The 24578-nt window shown below is 43.8% G+C and overlaps 1 protein-coding gene and 2 long non-coding RNA genes across 3 annotated transcripts; 2 read left to right on the top strand and 1 right to left on the bottom strand.

Annotated features, from left to right (window-relative positions):
* The first annotated feature begins 9529 nt into the window (after positions 1-9529).
* LOC127321032 (uncharacterized) lies at positions 9530-24520 on the top strand. Its single transcript, XM_051350081.2, has 5 exons — positions 9530-9649; positions 9745-10346; positions 10443-10560; positions 10666-10767; positions 22567-24520. Exons 1-5 carry the CDS (start codon positions 9530-9532, stop codon positions 22774-22776), a joined length of 1152 nt encoding a protein of 383 aa, XP_051206041.1. The 3' UTR covers positions 22777-24520.
* On the bottom strand, positions 12806-13896 carry LOC127321041 (uncharacterized). The gene is made up of 2 exons (XR_007863799.2): positions 13752-13896; positions 12806-13110 (listed from the first exon to the last, which is right to left on the bottom strand). It is a non-coding gene; the product is annotated as an uncharacterized lncRNA (long non-coding RNA).
* LOC127321040 (uncharacterized) lies at positions 18850-20921 on the top strand. The gene is made up of 3 exons (XR_011746750.1): positions 18850-18987; positions 20716-20749; positions 20843-20921. It is a non-coding gene; the product is annotated as an uncharacterized lncRNA (long non-coding RNA).
* Positions 24521-24578: the final 58 nt, after the last annotated feature.

The raw sequence follows: 24578 nt of genomic DNA on the forward strand, positions 1-24578 counted from the left end.
ACTAGTACTTAACATCTACTGTTTCCCGTCATTAAAAAAACATTTGCAGAAGAATACTACTACGGTTTCCCATCATTAAAGAAAAAAGAACTTGTTAAAACCCCAACTATCATTGACTACTTACACCTGCATCCTAGTGAGTTCAGGACAACTTACAGCCACTTTTGGTGGTGCCGCCACCGGAGAAGACCGTGCCGCGGGGGTTGGGGTCGGCGCAACCGGAGAAGCTGGTGCCGCCGCAGGGAAATCAGTGCCGAGCCAGATGGTGCTTCCAGCGGAGAAGAAAGTACCGCAAGAGATGGAACCGACGCTGCCAAAGGGTAAGAAACGGATGTATCCGTAGATCCTTCTCTAGTCACGATCTGGATAGAAGAGACTGGACGTCCATCAAGCTGCTGGAGGATGCGGTGGATCAAATCGGCTGAGTTCAGGAAATATCGGCGATGTTCATCTGTGTCGGCGGCCGTTACCGCCAGGCAGCTGCCGGTGGAGGGAGGAGGCGAGCCGTTCATGGCAGTCATTAGTGTAAAAGAGGTGAAGTAGGTGGGAGAGATAGAGAGTTCGGGACTGAAGTAATTGTAGTCTGCTCTCTCTTTTTTACAAGCATGCGTCCTCAGGCAGATTTTTTTTAGATGCGTACTCATGCTGCTTTGTCAAACCAGGGCCTCAATGAAGCCCAGTTAACTATTTCTCCGCTAAAAGCGCGCTATAGCATATCTAGAGGGTCCACGCTTAGTAATTTTGCTCGCTGAGGCGCTATTTGCGAAACAGCATGCTATATCGCCCTAAAACGTCATAGTGTTAGCGCGCTATTTTTTTCAGGCAAGTTGCTTTCACTTTTTCGTGGTGATGAACTACAATCTGTTGGTTCCACTTCTAAGTCAGAAGATAATATCGCTAATGCTAATATGTTTTAATAAATAATTTATACTATGTTGTTGCCTTGTGAAATGTTGATGTTAGCCTTCTAAAATACTTGAGATCTATTTCTATATGTGGTTATGTATGTATGATTCAGTCACTTTTGGACTATATATATCTATTCGCTCTAGTAAAATTATTTATTTTTAGGCTATATTTAGTATTATTTTGAAAATGCTATTTAAAATATACCACACTATTACCATGATATAGCGTTCACATCATTTGAAGGAGGCTGCCGCTAATTCATTTAGCATGCTATTTTAAAACTTAAGACGCGTTTGGCGGCCTGCATCCAGGCTGGTGGGGAAATACCGTACCCAAGTGCTTAAAAGATTGCACCTTTTAGCAGGAAAACATTAGGGCACGTCCAACACAGGCGCTACTGCAAGGGCGCTAGGAGTTATTTCCTCATCGTTTGGCGGTTGGAGAGGTGAATTCCTGCGGTAGGCCTACTGTCGACGCAAAAGAAAGCAGGGCGTGAAACTCTTTTCACCTGTCCTAGCTAAAGCACCGGAACCAACAGGAAGTCAGTCTGCCATCAGCAATTAGCGCTGCAAGGAGAGTACCTGGAGGATTTTACAATCTTTTGACATTCATTTGTTCTCTATTAGCGCCATATAGTATATAGCATTGTAATGCCCTTATACTCCTCTCAACATTAAAAAAAAAGGTGTGCATATACTAATAACAGTTGCTGAAATGAAACTAAAAATAAACAGACATGCACGGTTTACGAAGGATGGAAATACAGAGTTCATCACCATCCGTTTTAAATTATAAGATTAGATTACCTCAATCTGGGCTACATACACACTAAAATGAGTAAACAGACACACTGAAATGGGTCCAGGTATATAAGATTCAGAAAAAAGGAAGAGCATCTTAAGATACGGAACAGATTACTGAATTGTTCAAACATATCGTACAAAAAAGATTATTTTCTTCAGAAAGATTCATGGCTCAGTTTAGGGTTGCATCAACATGCGGATATTTTTTAGACTAGGCTTAAACCACATTGTCGCCTGTCGGGGAAATCCCCAACCATCTTCTGGAAGGGTGATAACTCCCATGAGCTCATTTTCCCCTTGCTGCAGGTTACAACGACAAATACAACTAAATGATGGTTCCCGAAATGCATAGTACGCGATGTACACACAATTTGACCTCATGAACGGAGTCAATGTTCCATCAGGAGCAGTGCCATCATTTATCTTCAGGTTCATTGGATAATTCAGTCCAATGAACAGAGAGTGTGTGCCAATGCTGTCAACTCGACTCCAATTGGGTCCAATCAGGGATAGATCTTTCTCAAAAATATGTATGATAGGGGCAGGATACTCTCGCAGGATAAGGCCATTACCATGATGCAGAACTTCTGCAGGCTCAAGGTGATCATTGCTACGTATATACCGATCATCATGGATGATCATCAAGCGCTTGCCATCGGCTGATCGAGCTAAAAACCATCTGCCAGACGGTTCCTTCATCGGTGAAGGGATCACGAATGGCAGGGCAAGGTGGGCATCTGCATTGTAAACGGAGACAAAAAATAGTGTTTGAATGGCTCAGGAAGACAAAAATACCAGTAGCTGCAACTTCACATTTGTAGGATCAAATGGAGGATGCAGTCATTATACTTGTATAAAAACTCGAAGAAATAAAATTGTTCCCATTTGAGATGTATGTTAATTACACTCATATTCATTGATGGTAGATACATGTCTCAACCTTATCTGATCCATGATTGTAATGCTTTGAGTACATCGAATATTCAAATAAATTGAAAGTTTGCATGCATCAATTGATGAAGAGGCCAGGGCTAAGCTCCTTATTCATATTCTGATAAGAGCATGCAGTAACTAATTCAGGAATGCATTCATATACTTCAATAATCTGGTTTGGGTTGACAGATTAGTGCATTGCATATACTACTGTAATTCGTTTGTAGCAATGGTTCAGTCAGGTTAGGATAATTAAATGGTGCACAGTCATTTGAAAGGTGAAAAAAAATCTTATTGACCAATTAGTTAATTCAGTTACAATATATCATGAATGGGCTTGATATTAAAATTTATTGCGAAGTATATCATATGGATTGAAGAATTACCGGCCTGTGATTGATCCCAGCAATATGTGGTGCCGGTCCACCCATCCACCGCAACAATGAAGCCGTTGTGCTCGATGGCGTCACTGTAATCTACACCCCAACTAGCAAGAGAGAATAACCTCCACTCCTGGCTACCATTAGCCAGGTAAGCGAGTCCAGAATTGGATAGAGCCATGAGCTCGTAATCTGAGTAATGTCCAGCTTTTGTGGGCACTTCGCAAATTACAATCTTCAACAAAAACATGGCACGCCCATACGTCATGTACCTTTCAGGAGGCAAGTCGGGGAAGCCAATCCATTCCTCCCGAAAAATGTTGCAAGTTTTCGATGATGGTAGGGAGATTTCTTGGTGCGTGTAGATGTTCGCGAGGAACCAGTTCCCACCACTGTCCACGCCGGCGATCCAGTCGCCGTTCATGCCAACCCAGAATCTATTGTCCATGAACGGCAGGATGGCTGTGCGCCGAGGATGGTCGAGGGGCACAACGTGGTACACCGTGTGGTGCGCACTACTATCATCATAGTGCCAATGGGCAGAATCGGGCATCAGCAAGCAGGGTCCATCCCAATGGTGTAGATTCATGTTGTCGGCGACATGGCGGCATAGCGTTTTGGAGCATGCGGCCAGCTGGACGTCGACTGTAACATCCAAACTCTGGGAAATGAGATTGAACAGCTCGGCGGGGAGCTTCCCCCAGTCGCCATACAGCTGGTCGTCGTTCGATGCCGCCATGGAGACGAGAAGGATTTAAGAGGGCGGAAGCAAGTATGTGTGATTGGAGTTTTGTAGGAGAGTCGAGCGGGAAGGAGGAGTGCTGCAGTTCTGCGGAGGGGTGAGGAGAGAAAGCTATGCAAATGGGAGATCTAAAGGATGAAAAAAATTGCTAGCAGCGCTTGGCGAGTGGAGAACGATGATGGAAGTGGAGAGCCAAGGATGGAAACGATGGAGGTGAAGAGTAGGAGTGGATATGACTTTTTTTATTCTTCAAGCTCGAGATCGAGGCGCCGAGTAAAACTTCGGCTAGGATAGCACCCCACTACGTCCTGGTGCGATTCTTGTCCGTCAAATCAGTTTGACCTCAGAAATGGTTTCTTTATTAGTACAGTATAACTTAATTTTTTCGAACAATATATACTACTCCATTTAATATACTCACTCCGATTCATATTACTTGTCAAATGATATGGATGAATCTTGAACTAAAATGTGTCTAGATATATCCATATTATAGTCAACTAATATGAATCGGAGTTTGTTTGGTTCAAAGGATTTCTAAAGGTATCTTGTACGGAGTAGGATTTTCACACATAGGGATTTTTCCTATAGAGCTTGCTTGATTCAAAGGATTGAGAACCCTCCAAAATACCTATGGATTGCTTTCTCTACAATCCTATCTCTTGGTAATATTGCTATGTGTCTATAACAACTATGAAATGAACTCAATCTCAATATAAATTTCCTTTGTCTTTCCTAATCAAACAACTAGTTATTTTATGTCTTCGTTTATAAATTAAGATAATTTTTAGGTTATAGGTAATCATCGAGCTTATGTGATCATCTTTTATGATCAAACTTACTTGATCAGCCGCGGAGGCGCAAAGGAGCAGTGGTGTGCATTAATACGGCCGCATGGGGAAGGCACGACTAGCGACGATGAGACGTATCGCCGCATTGGCCTAGGGAACCGTCGCCACCATTAATAAAAGCTATCCCTTTGGGCACCATGTCTCCCACTACTCGTGTCACGCGCATGTGGGTTACGGATGGATGGGCTGTGGAAGCCGGATGGAAAACATGACAACCAGGGGGAAAATGAATAAAAATAATACAAAGTCGAAAATATTATTAGATAGAAAGTTTGACTAAGTTTTTACCAAATGCATTAATATGCAAGATACAAAATCAATATTATTAGATAGAAAATAAATTATATTTTCATATGGTGTCTACAAAATATTATATGTGCTGATAGGTTTGGTCGAACTTTACTTGGTTTGACTTTTCAAGAAAAATATACTAAGCTTTAAGCATTGGAACGGAGGTATTTTTCGAAGCACCTACATGTCTTTAGAAGACAAAAGAAAACATGGAGTAAGGTTGTTTTTTGTGCAAAAGTTTACGTCAAAATCTGGTTATTTGTGTAAAAAGAATCTCAAATTGTGTTATGTGCAAAAACTGCACCAACAAGTGGTGGTATGTGCAATTTCCTCCGTCACACAAAAGGCAAGCCATTGATTCATACTTAATTGTGAATAATTACAAAAGTAGTAGGCAACTAATAAACGCACATGATTAAACTGCTATGCGAGATCTTCAGCCACCAGAAGTCGTTCCCGCGCCTCTCTAGCATTGAAAATCACGCGTTCTGCGACTTCCATGAAAGAGACAAGCTTTGATCCGTTCTCCCAGATGAATGGCCTCGTCACAACTCCTACGAGCGCAGGCCGTGATCTCATCCACTTCTAGGAAAGACACCGCCTGCCTGTACCGAAATATCTTGATCCCTAACTCTCTGTTCTCCTCCCGCATGCTGGCAAGATCCAACTTCATCCTCCGAAACGGGATAAGCAAGGGAGTGATCCTGCCAAAGGTAACAACAAACATATCGAGCGTTACCGGCAAACGAAATGCACAAATTAGCTGATTAACGAATGTGGTCACTAACATGTAGGACAGACTTAAGTGGTGTCTACATGTCAGTGACTCGAAGTACCAAAAACCAGCAACCCAAAGTCAGCTAATATTAACCTCCGTCTTCAGCTCCTTCATCCTCTTGAACGGCGGGGAAGCTGGCAACTTATCTTCTTCTACGACCTCTCGCTGGAACCTGACGTCGAAGGATGAGAGATCATGCGAACGGATGTGCTGCGCCTGCGCGTGCGATTCCCCAGGGCGCTTCTGGCGTAACTCGGAGTTCTCGGCGCCGAGATGCGGAAGTTCCGCTTCCGGGGCCTTGTTGACCCTAAGCCGAGATAGCTCATGTGTAAGCCGACGAAAAATGTTCAAAATGTTATAGATCAGGCATATCATTACCAGTGCAAACGAGGTAAGTGAATCTCCGGGATCTCGCCCAACGACCGCGGTTGGTCCAATGCCACCACATCTTTTCCGAGATTGACTAACTCCTTTACATCATCTTCTCCGAGCTTGACCATCTTCTTTACATCATCTTCTGCTCCGAGCTTGACCATCTCCTTTACATCATCTTCTCCTGCGAGCTTGATCATCTGCCTCACATCATCTTCTCCGGCGATATCGACCCTCTCCTGCAGAAGATAACAGATATAAGTCCGAGTATTACCAGCAAAACGAAGGTAATTAAAAGAGGCGTAGTAACCCTTGTGTCCTGGCTCATCAACGGTGGGGACGCTGAGCCTGCATCGTCTCCTCCGAGATCTCCCTTCGCAAGCAGGATTGTTAGAGATAGTGTACTTCTGGTAGTAGTATTTATGCGTGGGGCGCCAGGGGGTCGAGAAGCTAGGACTGCATCTTCTCCTCTGAGCTCTTCCTTGGTAGACATGACAAATGAAACGAGGTGTGGGGGGCGTAAAGGTATAAAATGGCGGACGGCCGCCCCGCCTCGGCCCTCCAAGGCTTATTTTTTTGCCTTACTAAACTAAAAACCATATTTTGCGTCTCACACGTCTGCCCTAAGAGGGCTGGAGGGTCCCATGCATGCAGGTCCCACACTTTAGTGAGCACAAGTCATGTGCGGTAGGTAGGCAAACTTCCAACAATTTTCTTTGTCAAGTGAAGACACGTCGTCAAGACTCTCTCTCTCTATCTCCCCCCTTTTGTCATTGAAAAAAAAAGAATATTAGACGGGGGCCTAGCCTGCACTACAGGGGGGCGATTTTGACAAAGTAACCCTTTTGGCGAAGAAAAACACAGAATGAGCCACACAAAAAGGTTAGTCCAGTGAAATAGATTGCTCAGAGGGTCAGTCCGTGCTTTTCTTTGCCAAAAGGGTTATTTCTGTCAAAATCGCCGCACTGCAGGTTTGCGCAGATCGAAAAACCTTGCGTGCCAGTCAACATCACTTCCCGGAAAGGTTGAAGCATTTCGAGGCCGTGACTGCTCTCCCTTCCTCTTCTCATTCCGTGTGATCCCTCTTCCACCTTTTATCCTTTGCAACATATGCAAAAAATTGTCCGTGACTTGTGCTCACTGAAGTGTGGGACCTCACGCATGGGAACCACACGTAAGTGACAGACCTGTTGGTGTAATAATTCGAGTGATCATTATACTGTATTAGAACTCCGTACAAAGTTTCGTATGGATTCAAGGGTAGGAAAGCCAAGTTAGTAACTCACTTTTTCCGCGCGTGAAGGGAGGGGGTGGGCAGTATGCTACCCTGAATTTGTGTGACCCCCAAAAACTAGAAAATACGAGAGATGCATCGAAAGAAACACACTCGTCCCCTACCCCCCCTCCCCACTAAATTTGAAATCAAGCCAAACAAAAAAGGCAATCAAAAAGCATGGATTGTTCATCTTTTTCTATATAGTTAGGGTTAGGGTTTAGGGTTTATAGAGATGCACATATTTTCATTTTACATTTGTGATGTAGCATAATACATAGGTAAGATACCAAGCATGACCTTTGTTAGAATAACCATTAACGTGCTCTCTCACCTTTAGATTCAAATGGGCATAAACATTCAGAAAAAATCAAAAAACAATGAAAAACCAAAAGCACACATAGTCTTCTTATGTCATATAGTAGGAATTGAAGTTAATAAACAAGGTCTAGACATATTCAAACCAGACAAATCATGTATCTACACCTAACCCTAAACTTTGTCTTATGAAGTCAAGCATGAAGAGAAATGGTTTTGGGTTTCAAACATGGAAATTTCAAAAACCTCCCAACAAAAGCTTCATTTTAGAGTGACTAAGAAGGATACACGCTTACCTTTTCATTTTCATGTTTTAAACTTGTTTAAATGTAGGTCAAACCTAGGATTTGACCAAGATTCAAATGGGCATAAACATTCAGAAAAACAAAAAATGAAAAACCAATGCACATATAGTCTTCTTATGTCATATAGCTAGTAAGCATTCAAGTTGATAAACAAGCATGTCTAGACAAATTCAAACCCGACAAATCATGTATATACCCCTAACCCTAAACTATTTCTTATGAAGTCAACCATGAAGAGAAGTGGTTTTGGGTTTCAAACATTATATTGAGATTCAAGAACCCCCCAAAAGCTTCATTTTAGAATGACTAAGAAGGATCCAGGCTTACCTTTTCATTATATGTTTTAAACTTGTTTAAATCTTGGTCAAACCTAGGATTTGACCAAGATTCAAATGGGCATAAACATTAATTCAGAAAAAACAAAAAAACAATGAAAAACCAACGCACATATAGTCTTCTTATGTCATATAGTAAGCATTCAAGTTGATAAACAAGCATGTCTAGACATATTCAAACCCGACAAATCATGTATCGATCTACCCCCTAACCCTAAACTCTGTCTTATGAAGTCAACCATATGAAGAGAAGTGGTTTTGGGTTTCAAACATTGAGATTTCAAGCACCCCCAAAAGCTTCATTTTTGAATCACTAAGAAGGATCCATTATTACCTTTTCATTTTCATGTTTTAAACTTGTTTAAATCTAGGTCAATCCTAGGATTTGACCAAGATTCAAATGGGCATAAAAAAAAATCAAAGCACATAGCCTTTTATGTCATATAGTGAGCATTCAAGTTGATAAACATGATCTAGACATATTAAAACAAGAAAAATCATGTATCTACCCTGGCCCTAACCCTAAACTCGATCTATCTTATGAAGTCAAACATGAAGAGAAGTGGTTTTGGGTTTCAAACATGGAAATTTTAAAAACCTCCCAAAAACTTCATCTTAGAGTGACTAAGAAGGTTCCATGCTTACCTTTTCATTTTCATGTTTTAAATTAACTTGTTTAAAGCTTGGTCAAACATAGGGTTTAAGGTTTAGGGATCATCGATCGAGTGCACACACACATTATTAGAGGCACATGCGCCTTTGCGCATAAAGTGCATGCGTATATATATAAAAGTGTTTCTTGGCCACCAACGATATATAGATCTAGAGAGAGAGATTGAAATATATTTAGGGTTTAGGGTTGTAACGGCCCCGGGTAATACCCATATTAGATTTGCTTGTTCTTTTCTTTTTATGCATCGTCATGTCATCATGCATCATATCATCCATGCTTTTAACAAAATAAAATTATTTTATAAACTCTACTTTATTTTATTCTTGTATGGTTTATAAAACCCACCATCGATTCTTTTCTTAGTTAATAAAGCTCCAAAACAAATATTTTCGATACCTTGTAAACTTGTTTTAAATTAAACAAAATTAAAGTTGTCAAATATTTTATAAAATCTGTCCACCTCTTCCTTATTTTTCTTTCTTTCCCCTCGCGCTCTCTGCTCTCCGTGGTTTCTTTCTTCTTCTATTTCTTTCATGCTATATGGCAGACTCCAATTATTCTCAAAAATGATCGGCTCCCTTCTTCATGCGAGCTTCTTTTTCAGCCCACCTACGTTTCAAGACCACCAGCCCAACCCAACACCACCCGAAAATCCAGCTCTTGTTCTCACGTTCATCTTCTTCACTGTACGGCAAGCATCCTACCGGTGCCACGTCTTGCACCTGGGGATGGGATGGACGTCCTTGTCTCTGGCCGCCTATAAGACTCCCTGCAACCCTAGTCTCCTGCCAGTTCTCCTCCCCGCCGCCACTTTCTTCATCTCCCCGCCGCTTTCCATCCCCGCCGCCACTTCTCTGTTTTCCATCGTCCCTACCTCGCCTCACTTGCTTCTGACCGCCGGCACGAACTCTGGTTCGTCCGTATCCCGTCGGCCACGTCGCTGCAGCTCCATCTCCGGGATCTTCTTACACCAGCACCACACCAAGCTCTGCCGGCGCATGATCCCCGCGTCGCGGACGTTGTCGACATCAAGCCACCCTCTTCCGCATCTCCGAGCACGCCCCGGCGCCTCGAGTTCGCTCCGCTGTTTGTCACCATCAAGAACACGGTGGTTTTCCATCGCTCCTCTCTGGCTGTAGCGCCGCGCCAACGACGCCTCGTCCGTTCGCGAACTCGTCTTGTCCGTCCGAGTCCAGCAGCTCGCCATGTACTTCCTCACCGACGTCCGCACGTTCCCGTCTGCACCTTTCTGCACCGTCCGTCTCCGTACGTCCTCGCCTCAAGTGCGTCGCCTCGGTCTTCCTCCGCGTCGGCCAGGTCCAAGGCGTGGGTATTCTTCACCTGCGTATTCATGTTCAGCACAAGCTCATCAGCAATGCATTGGTGCGTTGCTTCTTCGTTTATTCTTGCAGCTCGTTTTCGATTTCGGTTCCAGCCAGAAACCTCAGGCCTTCTGTTTGTTCGTTGTGTTAATGGCAGCTGGATCTGCGTCGTCTCATCGTTGCGGCTGGCCGGCCACTTGGTCCGGGTCTTCCTCTTGGTCCGCTTATCAAGGGTCGCAGCTGCTGCCTATCATATTCTTGCAGTAGCTCATTTGGTATTCTTCCTGTGAATTCAACCCGTGAGCTCCCATGGTCAAATCCCATGCCATGCAATGTATAATCCTTTTTATATTCTCCTTTTGTTCCTGTTCCAATGACAGCCGGGTCCCATCGTCAGCACCACCTCTGCAGTTCGCCATCCCAGTCAGCATCCAATCAGCCTGGGTCCCGTTCGTCAGTCTCCTAGGCTAGCTGCTACCTTGGTGAGAAAAGCTTTGCCCCTTTCTCTGTTTTCTCTGAAATTTCAGAAAATGGGATATCTTGCTAAAATCATATCTTCCAAACTATAACTAGAAATAAAATGTTTTATATATGTTTTTCAATCAGAAAAATGCAAGGAACAATAATATGCCATCCATATTCTCACTACAGGAATTCCGGTCTATTGCAACAAAATTTATTGCAATACCAATTTTTTGTTGCAATAATTCACGATATTACCACAAAGTTTGGTTTTGTGGTAATAGGAGCGTGTATTACCACATGTTTTACAGCGTTGCATTAACCCAACAAATTGTTGCGATAGAGGCTAGTTAGTGCAACGAAATGACAGTTCGTGGCAATAGTCTAGATATATCGCCACAATTTTATTCCATTGCCATACAGTCCTTTTTTGTGGCAATACAACATAGGTATTGCAACAAAATGACAATTCGATGCAATATTCTGGGTATATCGCCACAATTTCTTTTCATTACCAGAAGGTCCTTTTTTGTGGCAATAGAAAATAGATATCGCAACAAAATTTCTATTTGTGGCAATACAACATAGGTATTGCAACAAAATGACAATTCGATGCAATATTCTGGGTGTATGGCCACAATTTAATTCCATTGCCAGAAGGGCCTCCCTTTGTGGCGATAGAAAATAAATATTGCAACAGAATTTCTATTTGCGGCAATCGTTTAGATATATTGCCACAAATTTTTTCCATTGCCAGAAGTTATTTAGTTGTGGCAATGGAAAATAGATATTGCAACAGAATATACAGGTGTGGTGATATTTCACACTAATCACCACAACAGTTTGTTGTTGCCATATTGGATATGTTATTGCAATGTTTTTAGAAGGCCCACACGGTCAAACCGGATTAATGTTACTCCCTCAATATAAGGTGTATAGTTTTCTTGCACGAATATTAACGCACAAACTAAGAGAGCAAATTTCATTGTTGTTGGACATTAGTGCCCCTGCGTGATCAACGTAATACTAGAGAGCAAATAGGAAAGTCTTGGCAGCCTCACTCTCCTGATCTAATTATACCCCTTAATTATCCTAATAAGTAACAAATCCCACAAATTTCTCTATAACTGAATCTCACCCGATGGGTGTCCTTCCCAGGTGATCGACATGCATCTTAGTAGTCGGATTTATTTCCTCTAAACTAAGGTACGTGAGGTAGTAGGATTGCTAATACCTGTGGGAATGGGAAAAAACGCGTACCAATTTTATTTTCTTTAAACGTAACATGCAGCTGAATTTTAGCCACATGGTACACAAATATCACATGACAATAGATTGTCTAGGGAAAGTGCTCTACAGATTAGGAGCCCAACAGGTATCCAGCGATATGAAATACAATTGAAATCCCACCGTAACCCACCTTGCTAGCAAGTAGAAAATTTCCATTTTTCGTTTCTTTTAGCTGACACAACTATTGATACGATAGAAAATAGCCAAAACAAATACAGTACAGAGGGATTTTCTTCCATGGCCGCATCTGCTTCGATAAACCATTCATGATGCAAGTGGTCCGATCAGGTTTGGACCTATTACTGGACCGGTGGACCTGTAGGCTAATCTGAGGTTTCAGGTTTGGACCGGACCTATTTCAGTAGGGCAGCGGGTAAACCTAGGTTCAGCCCTTTTGAGAGCTACTGCTGCGTGACTTTGCTCGTGCGTGGCTTTGCTCGTGATGAATGGCTGCTCTCGTGCGTGGCTTTGCTCGTGATGAATGGCGGCTGCTGCTTGATGACGCTGCTGCCATAGTTAGAAGCGGAGCAGCAAATCAACACACAACTCTTCTATCTTTAATTTCACACAAGAAATCACTGATTGGGTACTAAACTGGATTAGAAAATTGTTGGAAAAAAGGAAACAATTTCTTAATGAATTTGCGAATTCACAAACTAAAAGAGATCAATCAAGAATAATTAATAGCAGCTACTAGTACTGTTTCTTTTTTGAAAGAACTAGTACTGCTACTAAGTTCACTAAGTTCTCAGGGGAACACTGAATCAGTTGGCCATCAAACACTCGAATTGAACTGGCGATGGAAAAACCATAGCAGCAAAGACATTTAAGAGCTAGAGAGCGAGATGTCGACACACTCACACACATGATCAGAAACAATGTTGCGAAGCTGCATGTGAGAACCAAAGCCCCTAGCTACGAGGCTTGCAATCCTCAAGGTGATAACACAGAGATCACCAAAGTACCATTCTCTAATACCAGAAGCCCTTCCTTCATATAGACATGAAAACCCAGCAGCAAACCACTCACTAAAACGAACTTCAGTTCTTCAGCTTCAGACTCGTACATGACCCCTGCACTACCAACAAGTGTTATATCAGTAAATATTATCCGATAGGTGAATGTAAATGTAGATTTTCATATATATATATATATATATCTGCTATTGTTTAACAGTTAGAACTAATTCATATGGAAAACAGTCATAACAGTACCAACTTCACAAATAAATTTTCGCAAGATATTGTGGTGGAGTCAGTAGCTATGTGAATTTCACAATCTCCCTGTGGGGCATTTATACAGAAAGAAACAGAGCTTGCTCTGTGAAAATAATAATCATTCAAAGGGTTACAAAATTGGAGTATCTCATCCACTTTGTTCAGTTTTTCCTATCACTATAGCAATGCTAAAGTTTTCAGCAGGAACTTTCAGGAAACAAGGGACGTTTTGAGCAGCAGCAGAACATGTCCTTTATTGACACTTCTTCATCTATCCTGTGGCTGGAATACTAATTGGACAACACAACATGTCCTTATCACTATGCGACACCAACACTGCACTCTCCTCTCTCTCTCATAAGGATCACAGATATGGATTGAAATCAAATAGGAAGCAGAAGTACCAATTACAGGTCACTAGTTCATGTCAAATCAAATAGGAAGTTGGGCAGGTTCAGTTACAACCAAGAATCAATCTGGGCGATTGAAGAATGCACCTCAGCTCGGCAGATGGGAGAAGAGTCTGAGGTGGAGATGCCGGCACGGAGGACTGCTACTGGTGAAGGAGGTAGGGGACGGCGTGCTCCGCGAGATCTGGACCCTCCCCGGCTGCGAGCACCTCACGCAGCATCGCGGCGTTCCGGCGGCGACGGTTTGCCCGTTGCGGCGGCTGGACGACTTGCAAACAGGTGCGAAAGGAGGACGCGGGAGGCCGCAGGGTGAGGCGGCTTGCTCTACGTCGACGAGCTTATTCGATGCCGGCGCGTTGCCTCCGCGGCGCGCAGGCGTGCGCCTCCTGTGACTGTGTCGCCGTGGAGAGGGGCGGTTCTACCCTAGGGACGAAAGAGTTAGATCCACGTTGGACCTAATTTTTAGCGGGTCGACCATCGGCCCTTTTGGTAACAAAATCTAGGTCCGGTTAAGCGGAGTTAGTGGTCGCGACCGTTTGCGTTATTTGGATCGAAAAATGCGTCGATACCACCTCCAACGGGATGCAAAGTGACTGGATCGCCCGCGATGACGCAAACCTGGCACAAATATGCGTCTCGGATGTGTCTCTGCGGACGCGCAAAGTGTACGCTCGCGTCTCGTGGATGTTTCGTCGGGCCCGCCTGGCAGCGACCCTGCGTCGATGCGTCTTCTCAGGTGCGCCAGTGACTGGCGCCGAGGCGTCGCTTCGACAGTCTGTGCCACGTTAATGGCGATGCCTCGCCTGCCGAGCGGTCGTCGCCCACCTCCGCCAACACAGTAATGGTGATGCCATGCGTCCCGCGGCCGTCGTCTTCCTCCGGCCTATGTAAAGAGGGCGTGCGGTCTTCTTCCTCAACTCAACCTTAAAATTTGCACGAATTTCAAATTTGCTTAAATTTGAAATTTGCTCGAATTTCAAATTTGCTCGGATTTAAATTTTATTTAAAAACCGAAAGAAAGAGAAAAAAGAAAAAAAACCGAAAACCGACACAGGCGAAGGAAACAACAAAGATCCAAAGAAACCCCTACGGAATAAAATGAGCCAACCCAAAACGAATGGTCCCGTGTGCGGGTCGTATAACGACGCGCTAATGGGCGGGGAATAGGGATTACGAGAATACTCCCTTGACCCACTGATACGTCCCAAACGTATCTATAATTTCTTATGTTCCATGTTACTTTTATGATGATACTCACATGTTTTATACACATTATATGTCATTGATACGTCCAATTTGCATCACTATTTTATATCATAATTTGCTGTTATTCATTGATATATTTCATATTGGGACACAATACTTATGTTATTTCATCTATTTTGCATGTTTCATCATTATTGGAGGATCAAGCACGGAGCAGGATTCTACTGGAAAAAGCACCGTCGAACGCAATATTTCGGAAGATCAAGCGTTGAAGGAAATTATACCAAAAATCCTATTTTTCAAGATGACGAAGGAAGCGGAAGGAGGGGCCGGGAGGACCCTGGTGGGCCCACACCCTGGGCGGCGCGGCCCATGCCCCGGCCGCGCCGCCATGTGGTTTGGGGGCCACGACCCCTTTCGCCTCCTTTTCTTCGCGAAACCCTTCGTCCGAAGACCTAAGCCACGAGAGGGTACCTCGCGAAGAGTTACAGCCCGCCTCTGCGGGCGGAGAACACCAGAGAGAAAAGAGCTCTCCGTGGCGGCGAAATCCGCTGGGAAATTCCCTCCGGGAGGGGAAATCGACGCCATCGTCACCGTCATCGAGCTGGACATCATCGCCATCACCATCATCATCATCTCCACCATCATCACCGCCGTCATCACCGCTGGACACCGTCACCGCCGTAGCAATTTGGGTTTGATCTTGATTGTTTGATAGGGGAAACTCTCCCGGTATCGATCTATACTTGTTGTTGTTGCTATTGAGTGAAACCATTGAACCAAGTTTATGTTCAGATTGTTATTCATCATCATATCACCTCGATCATGTTCCATATGATGTCTCGTGAGTAGTTCGTTTAGTTCTTGAGAACATGGGTGAAGTCTAAATGTTAGTAGTGAACTATGGATGAGTAATATTCAATGGTATGATACTTAAGTTGTGGTGTTATTCTTCTAGTGGTGTCATGTGAACGTCGACTACATGACACTTCACCATTTATGGGCCTAGGGAATGCATCTTGTATTCGTTTGCTAATTGCGGGGTTGCGGAGTGACGAAACCTAAACCCCCGTTGGTATATCGATGCGGGGAGGGATCGCGAGGATCTCGAGTTTAAGGCTGTGGTTAGATTTATTCTTAATTACTTTCTTGTAGTTGCGGATGCTTGCAAGGGTATAATCACAAGTATGTATTAGTCCTAGGAAGGACGGTACATTAGCATAGGTTCACCTACACAACACTTATCATAACAATGAAGATTATTTAGCTGTATGTAGCGAAAGCAGTAGACTAAAATCCCGTGTGTCCTCGAGAACGCTTGGTCATTATAAGTAATCAAACCGGCTTGTCCTTTGTGCTAAAAAGGATTGGGCCACTCATTGTAATTGTTACTCTCGCACTTTACTTACTCGTACTTTATTCAATGTTACATCAAAACCCCACGAATACTTATCTGTGAGCATTTACGTTGAATCCTTCATCGAAAGCTGCTTGTCAACACCTTACGCTCCTCGTTGGGATCGACATTCTTACTTATCGAAGATACTACGATACACCCCTATACTTGTGGGTCATCGGTCATATTTATGCATTTCGGAACTAACCTATTGACGAGATCTTTGAAGTGCCGATTCTTGTTTTCTGCATTTTGGTTTCGAGAAATCTTACAAAGGAAATATTCTCGGAATCGGACGAAATCAACGTCCAACATCTTATTTTTCCGGAACCTTCTAGAAAGTCAAAGGGGACCAGAGGGGAGCCCTGGGGCCCCACACGTGTGGGCGGCGCGGCCCGGCCGGGGGGGCGCGCCCCCCTAGTGTGAGGTGGCCCCGTGGCCCCTCCGACTCCGCCTCTTCGCCTATTTAAAGCTCCCTGACCTAAAACATCGACACAGATTGACAAAACACCAGAAAACCTTCCAGAGCCGCCGCCATCGCGAAACTCCAATTCGGGGACGAAGTCTACTGTTCGGCACCTCTGGGACGGGGAATTGCCCACGGAGTCATCTCCATCGACACCACCGCCATCTTCACCGCCATCGCTGTCTCCTATGATGAGGAGGGAGTAGTTCTCCCCCGAGGCTAAGGGCTGTACCGGTAGCTATGTGGTTAATCTCCCTCCCATGTACTTCAATACAATGATCTCATGAGCTGCCCTACATGATTGAGATCCATATGATGAGTTTGTAATCTAGATGTCGTTATGCTATTCAAGTGGATTTTACTTATGTGATCTCCGGAGACTCCTTGTCCCACGTGTGTAAAGGTGACAGTGTGTGCACCGTGTGGGTCTCTTAGGCTATATTTCACAGAATACTTATTCACTGAGTTATGATTTGAGTTGGATGTCTCTATGAAATTGTGGTGTGTTAGTACCTCCTATGAATGCTCACAGTGACAGCGTGGGGTGTTTATTAGTACTTGGGAATACATCTTTAAGGTTTGCCTACATGATGAATTAGTGTTCGTTATCTTGCCGGAGAGTAATTCAGAATAGCATAGTGAAGTGCTTATATTTATATTCCTTTATGATTGCAATGTTGAGAGTGTCCACTAGTGAAAGTATGATCCCTAGGCCTTGTTTCCAAATACTGCAATCATCGTTTATTTACTGTTCTGCTACATGTTCGTTTACTGCATCTTTACTTACTGCAATATTACTACCATCTCCCCCCTTCCCGGACAAGAGTCGTAAGAGCTGAGGGAAGATGACGGGGAAGTCGCCGCGGAGGAGGACGACGATGACAAGGTCACGTAGTCGGACTATGAGGTGACTGGAAAAGAGTTAGCAGGTCGCACCAGCGGAACGAAGAGGGGAGCGACGTCTTCCTCGCAGCCATCGCGCGAGGAGGGCACGGAGGACTAAGAAGAGGAAGCGACTTCCCCCTCCCCCCCCCCCCCCCGAAGGGGAAGGGACCTCTTGAAGCTCTAGACGAACAACGGGCCAAGTGGGCCCACCAGATGACCCCTCTAGAGACGCACGTCAGTCTCCAGAGGCCGAAGGCGACGTTCTCAAGGCGACTGAGCGCGTCCATCCTGGCGTGAAGACCGTCCCGGTCGTCAAGTAAGTTTCTCCGGCCTCTTTACTTCCAAATAGTTCCGAGCGACTCGAGTAACATGGACGAATTATTTCGACAGGGCCAAGGCGAAGGTGCTGAAGAAGCCCGCACCCACACGGGGAGCAGCGGCGATGAAAGTGGCCTAAGCCAAGAAGGCCGCAGAGCAGGAGGCGGTGAAGGCGGCCGAGGCCAAGAAGTCCACGAACGCGGAATTGACGAGGGCGGCTGAGGCCAAGAAATCTGCGGACGCAGAATCGGCGAAGACCGCTGAGGCAAAGAAGGTCGCTGAGGCGGATGAAAGGGCTTCGGAGCCATGAACCTTCTGTTTGGTTTTTCAAATGATTTCTAAAATTCTAGTTCAAAACTAGTTTTGCTAACCTAAGTGTACATGAAGAAACACATGATCCTGGACACGTGACCGAGTTGAATCGGGACTACGCGACTGAGGCGTCGCCAACACCATGATCTCCCACCGTCCGCTCCACGCCGTCCCCATGACCAAAGAGTGAGACCACCACCACCAACACGTTGCCCACCGTAGAGCGACACGTGCAGTCCACCTTCTAGGGCTGCCGCCTATACTTCCGAGGGCGGCGCGGGCAGCTAGGTTTCGCCCCGGTCGTCACCCGCGGGGGACGACCCGGAGCGAGCGAATCGTTTTTCTCAATTCATAACGCTCTGAAATATTATTTTTAGCAGCATATATATTTCATACTGCTCTCAAATATGTTTTCTAATTTATTTCATTGTTGTAAACATTCCCTCCAAAAGATTTACTTTCCCACCACCTAATTAGCGTTAATAATATAGTTTGTGCCAAAAAATTAACCTCCCGCCTAAACGTCCAATTATTCTCCGTCCAAATATTTTGTTCCCACCAAAAAATAGCCTATTTAACCTTCCCGTAAACGCACCCATACCTACTCCCGATTTGTACTCTAAACCAAATCACGGCACCATCACGGTGGCGATTGGATCTGAGCTCTGGTCTTCGTCCGTGCTCACGGTGTCATCGCGGCGTCAACACATAGAAGCACGCCCGCACAGAGAATATCTCAGGTTATTTCTCCCAATCTCCCAATCCCCTCCCATCGTAGAACCACATCGGCGAGTGCCGCCGTGCCGCGCGCTTCGTCCCATAGTACAGCCGCATCACGTATCTGATAGATTTGCATTAGTTCTTTTGCAATTCATCTCAGCACATCTGCTAGATTTAGCTGCATCAAGAAAGGGGAATGGGAATTGAGCTGTGTGGTCTTGACCTATTGGGTGTGGGCCGAGTGAGAAGGTGGTGCGGGAGGTTGGCAACTGGCCGGAGCGCCGGCGACCCGGCGTGGCACTTCTTCAGTAGGCAGTAGCGCGGGCAGTTTCACACTTCGCCCGTCGCTGCTTCTGTTTACATGTAAAGATAAATTAAAACAAGATCAGCTACAAGATAATAGAGCCATAATCTTCAAGGAATGGCTGATCGCAAAAGCATGAAAAAAATAAGATCATCAAGATAGGAAGTTTACTTCTGAATCCCAGCTATGCACAGAGTATATATGAACTTTGAGCCTAATGGATTGCACAATATATGATTACTTTGAGTTTCAACCTGCTTCGATTATCAATTCGTGTCCTTTCGATACAATAGTGGCCAAACAACTTTCTATATTGGAGGGAAAACAAACTCACTTATTGGATTCTAGTCCTACAATTGTTCCTATCAGATATTTGGTTTGATTTTGAAAGTATAGTCTGCAAAAGTACACTTGCGATCATGATTATGCACTAAATATTCTCTAGGCATATAGTCAATATAATAGTGTGTAATCTTTTGGATGGAAATGTTGAAGAGAATCGTAGAGAACATACCCAATATTTTCAGGTTGTTTTATCCGCAAGTGATGCCAGTGTACAAACAGTACCAAGCGGATTCATAGGTGTCCATAGGATCCACCAGAAGGAATCAACGCTATAAATACGAAGAAAAAACACAATTAGGTGATAATCTAGCTAGCCAACTAAGGTATATACATGAAAGTCGACAGAGAAAAATAAGATGGGGATCAAGATGGGTGATGGAACTGAATGAGGAATTGATAGAACGTATCATCTTAAACTGTGTGATCTGGGACCTCGTTGTGTTCATTGCGTCACAACATTACTCATGGGAGCAATCCAATATATGCAATCCACTTGCCAAAATGCTGCTGTCTATTGAGTAAGATTAGCAAGAATGATAAAGTAGGATACGGATATGCTTTCGTTGGTGATCTGCCTGTAGGTTTTCCAGAGTTAAAACTAGATTTCTTTTTAATACATTTTCGTGCTATACATCAGATTAAGCTTGGACTTCAAAACTATTCAATTATAGTTGAACATTGTGTCGATTGTTAGGGCTGATATGTACTGTTGAAAGTTTTGATATGTACTGTTCAATTATAGTTGAACATTGTGTCTTCTTATTCTTACAGAATATCATCAGCCCTCTGTTTAGCAAAAACTGAATTTTAGTAGCGGAATCTAAGAACACCTAACGTGTTATGTTCTTTGTGGTACCTCCGGTGGAAACAAATTGTGATCCATTCAGCTTGTCCAATATTTTGTTGGACATAAATACTATCATACTCATTCTTGCATCCTTTTATTCTAAAAACTCAACTGGCTGCGTATTAAGCACAAGCAATGATATAAGACATTTTAAAAGATTGTTTCCAAGATATTGAAGGGTTGAAGTATGTCTGCTTAAGTTTTGTGTTTTTTTGCTGAATCTGACTCAAATTCTAATCTTACATACTCAAGGGCACAAGGATGAATTCAATGGAGGATACTGCTGGTACACAACATCTTTACTTCTTGATCACCTATCTGAATTGTGCAAATCAAACATGGTTTGTTAATGCTATGTCCCTTGATTTTTTTTGTGCAGTAAGGAAAGACTCTATTGTTTTTACAAGGACAGAAAGTATAAAAGAATACATAAACAAGCGTGGACAACCCAAATCTGGTAATGTTTTTTTATCTCACTTAAGCTGTCCCTAGCATTTGCCATAATGCATAAAATCCTTGTATGGGTTAAATTGCTAAATCTTCAATATTGCTAAATCTTGTACAGGATGAATGGCCATTCCATGCTCGCCACTACCGTGCGTAAGTCTAGGATGATACTTGCTCTAATTCGGTTGGCTAATTTTTTCTTCATTTTTTTGATTGCGGGACCCAAAGAATTAGCTGGACATGGTTGAAGTATTGGGAAAACGCATATATTTTAGAGATTTCAACCACCATGGTAGCAAATGGACTCAAACTACGGCTACATTTTACTTGAGTTGCATTTGATGGATATTTTCTATGAGAATCATGATTTGTATGAACGTACATATTATACCTATGGATTTGAATTTTGTAATTCAGTGGCTGTATTTTTTTATGGTTGCGATAAGCTATTGCTGCAACTCACTTTTTGTTGCCTTAGGTTAGCACCACGGAAAATATAGTGTTGCGTCAAATCCTAGTCACCACGACTACATGCTTTGTTGCGCTAGGATGTAGCAACGGCGGTTATATTGTTGCAATAAATTGTTACCACATTTTTTTTGCATGTTGTGATAACTATTTGGCGCCACGGAATAAAACTTTGTTGAAATAGAGTATGGCCACAAAAACTTCAAATTGTGGTAGTAGCTTGTTGCTACAGATATTTCTGCCGCCGCAATAAGTATTTAATGCCACAACGGTGAATTTTGTTGAAATAGACTATCTCCACGAAAAGTTCACTTTGTCGCATTAGCTTCCCGCCACATAGAAATTGACCGTTGCCATACCTTTTTATCGCCTCAAATGGAATGTTTGTCGCCATAAGTTAATACCACAAGCGTAGCGATCCGTGGCAAAATGGGTAATGCTACAAACCAGTAGATGTAGCAATAGGTTATCGCCACGGCTCGCTATTGCCACGAAAGAGAGTGCGCCACGAAACGTAGGTCGTTGGCATAGGTTATTGCCACAAATGTCTATCGCCACAAACTGGCAAACGCCACGACACGGCTGCATGTTGCGACAAGCTATCTCCACAAACCAAATTGTGGAGACAAGTGAGTGCTGCGACGGGAAAACATGTGGCAGCTTCCCACATGGTTGTTGCAATAGATCGCTTTGTTGCCACAATTGCGTTTTCGTTGCAATAGCCTATTACCATACATGTAAATGCAACGCTTGCCAACGAACGTCATTTCGTGGCAATAGGTGCATATTGCCACAAAACGGTATCTATCGCGACAATTTTTTTTGTTGCAATAGACCCGATTCCTTGTAGTGTCTTGTTTACATCTCGCATCATGTTGTCTCACGTGATAGTTTGTGCATTTCACCTCACTTAATATGCGGAGTATGTTGGACACCGACTAGGGTTTCCCCGCTCCGTTTAATATTAAAGTAGCGCACCAATGCCATGTTATGCCATGCTAATCAACACTTAACCTTGTCGGTAGAAAATGCAACTCTAACCTTGATTTGTTTGTCTGGGGTTCCGACTCCGATTAATATGGATAAGTTGCACCGCCGCATCATGTTTGCCATGCCATGCATATCATATCATGATCATGCTGATTCTTTTGCCGTAGTAGTAAGATGTGCATCCGTTCGTTGTTGTAGCGCTTTGCTTCTTCACGGATAGGATCACGAAGTGGTGTTGTGAGATACGACAAGTTCTTCTACTGCTTTCCACAGGCGAGCCCTCTCTCTTCACCTATTTTACTCTCTCCCTCGCACTGCTATCCTTATGTTGCGATTCTTTATCGAGTCACGTGTCCTATTCCACTTGTTTACCATAATAATCCTATATGTATCATTCCTTACCCATAGCTGTTGCTTGATGTTTGAGCCTTGCGAGTTGTAGGCGTGTTTAGGCTCTTTTGTTTATCTCGATCTGTTATCGGGATATGTTGGGTTGTTGGGAGGTTATCACATGCTATATCAGTTGTTGGAGATACACATGATTTACTTAATTGTTAACAACTAAAATTGTAAGCAGAGGCATCTGTGAGCCCCTTTGCGAAAGCATCGGAACTTTGACTTGCTAATGTCCCCTAGGACCCGAGTTCTTGTTATCTGTTCCGAGATTGAGCGCTCTACCCGTACGTGGGGGAGTGGGACCCCCATCACCCACTACCTTTCCTCGAGTCTGTTTATTGGGAGCCACAACCTTGGTTTTATTTGCCCATATGCACGATATGCACGATTTACTTCCTGTTGCCTTCGGGTGTTTATTTCTGTACTGTACTCATAACGCGGATAGACTTATCTTGTGCCTGGTCGTAAGTGCCCGCCTGGACTATGTCGCAAACCTCTGGGTCCGTATCGGAGTACGGCCGAACTTCGTCACGGGTAGCTTAATTGGGTGGCTCCCATTAAACTTTCTCTTGCATTGGGAACGGTCTTGATGTGAGACTCCACCTGTAGTAAGTGGGTTCGAGCATGCGTATGGTTACATTTGGGCAACCCTGCAGGGTGTACATCTTATCGATAAGCCGTGTCCGCGGTTATGGACGACTTGGAATTGTATGGCTTGATCATAGAACAACTTACACCGCTCTTGTTGATAATAATTTGTTAATAACTTGCGTAGTAATATAGCATTACTACAACCGATACCTAATAAAACTTGTCCACCGTTGAGTGCCTTTTACATTGCCTCTTCGCAATTGTTGAAGGGGATATGTGTAATCGGCTGGGTTATGTTTGTGTAGTATTTATCTGTTACCTTGTGCGCTCTCTTATCTTATCTGAATAGACGGATGTTGTAGCGTGTCTCTATTGGTTATAGTTATGCTGCCGCTAAACCTACCATATAGCCCCCGGCGATATATATATTATACTCGCCCGGCGAGCATAGCCATTTCTAGTCTCGCTAAGTACGTGCCGGAGTTCGTTCCTTGGTACTTACTCTCGCCTTTTCCCCTTTCTCTTTTGCTTCCTCCCTCTTGTCGGCAACCGATGGCCCGACTTTGACAGGTACAAGATGACGACGTTAGCAAGGTTACCCTTCCGGCTTGACCTGGGCAGGGTTATGGACGCCACTGGTTATCTTCAGGACTCTTAGTCCAATTTGTATCTTGTCCGTACTCGGACGTATTTGATCTTATGTATGATTTGGATCTTTGTATTATATATTTGTATCTTGACTCGTTGGAGTCATTGTTGTAATATATGTATCTTGTGGGCTCTATTGTAATCCTGCTGTAATGTTACCGCTCGTGTTAATTCCTCTGGCATCACGTGTGTGATTCTTCGCGCACGTCGTGTCGGAGGGCGTCTCTGAATCGATATCGTGCGGATTTTGGCGGGATCGCTGGAATCCTCAGGATACCGGTTCAGGGGCGTCACAAGTTGGTATCAGAGCTCAGGTTTGACGGTACCCCACTAGTCCAGCCTGTAGGATAACCTTGCCAACGGACGTTGTTGTGTCTAGTGTCAAAACTATTTTCTAAAATTCGTTGGATAGATCTGATTAGCTCTGATTTTTCTCCTTACCTATATTCTTTCTCCTCTTATCTACGCGAGTTTTGAGTCTTCTCTCTTATCCGAGTTTCTCCAAGTCTTAGGTTCCGACGCGGGTTGGACGATCTTTGCCTTAACCTATTAGGTTCGATCTTCGGAGGATCCAA

This window comes from Lolium perenne, chromosome 6 (assembly GCF_019359855.2).
Source record: "Lolium perenne isolate Kyuss_39 chromosome 6, Kyuss_2.0, whole genome shotgun sequence".
NCBI classification, from domain to species: domain Eukaryota; kingdom Viridiplantae; phylum Streptophyta; class Magnoliopsida; order Poales; family Poaceae; genus Lolium; species Lolium perenne.

Coding starts and splice junctions, on each gene's coding strand:
- LOC127321032 (XM_051350081.2), top strand. CDS start 9,530: ATGATCGGCTCCCTTCTTCATGCGAGCTTCTTTTTCAGCCCACCTACG. Junction 9,650..9,744: donor TCACGTTCATCTTCTTCACT/GTACGGCAAGCA, acceptor CTGCAACCCTAG/TCTCCTGCCAGTTCTCCTCC. Junction 10,561..10,665: donor TTCTTGCAGTAGCTCATTTG/GTATTCTTCCTG, acceptor TTCCAATGACAG/CCGGGTCCCATCGTCAGCAC.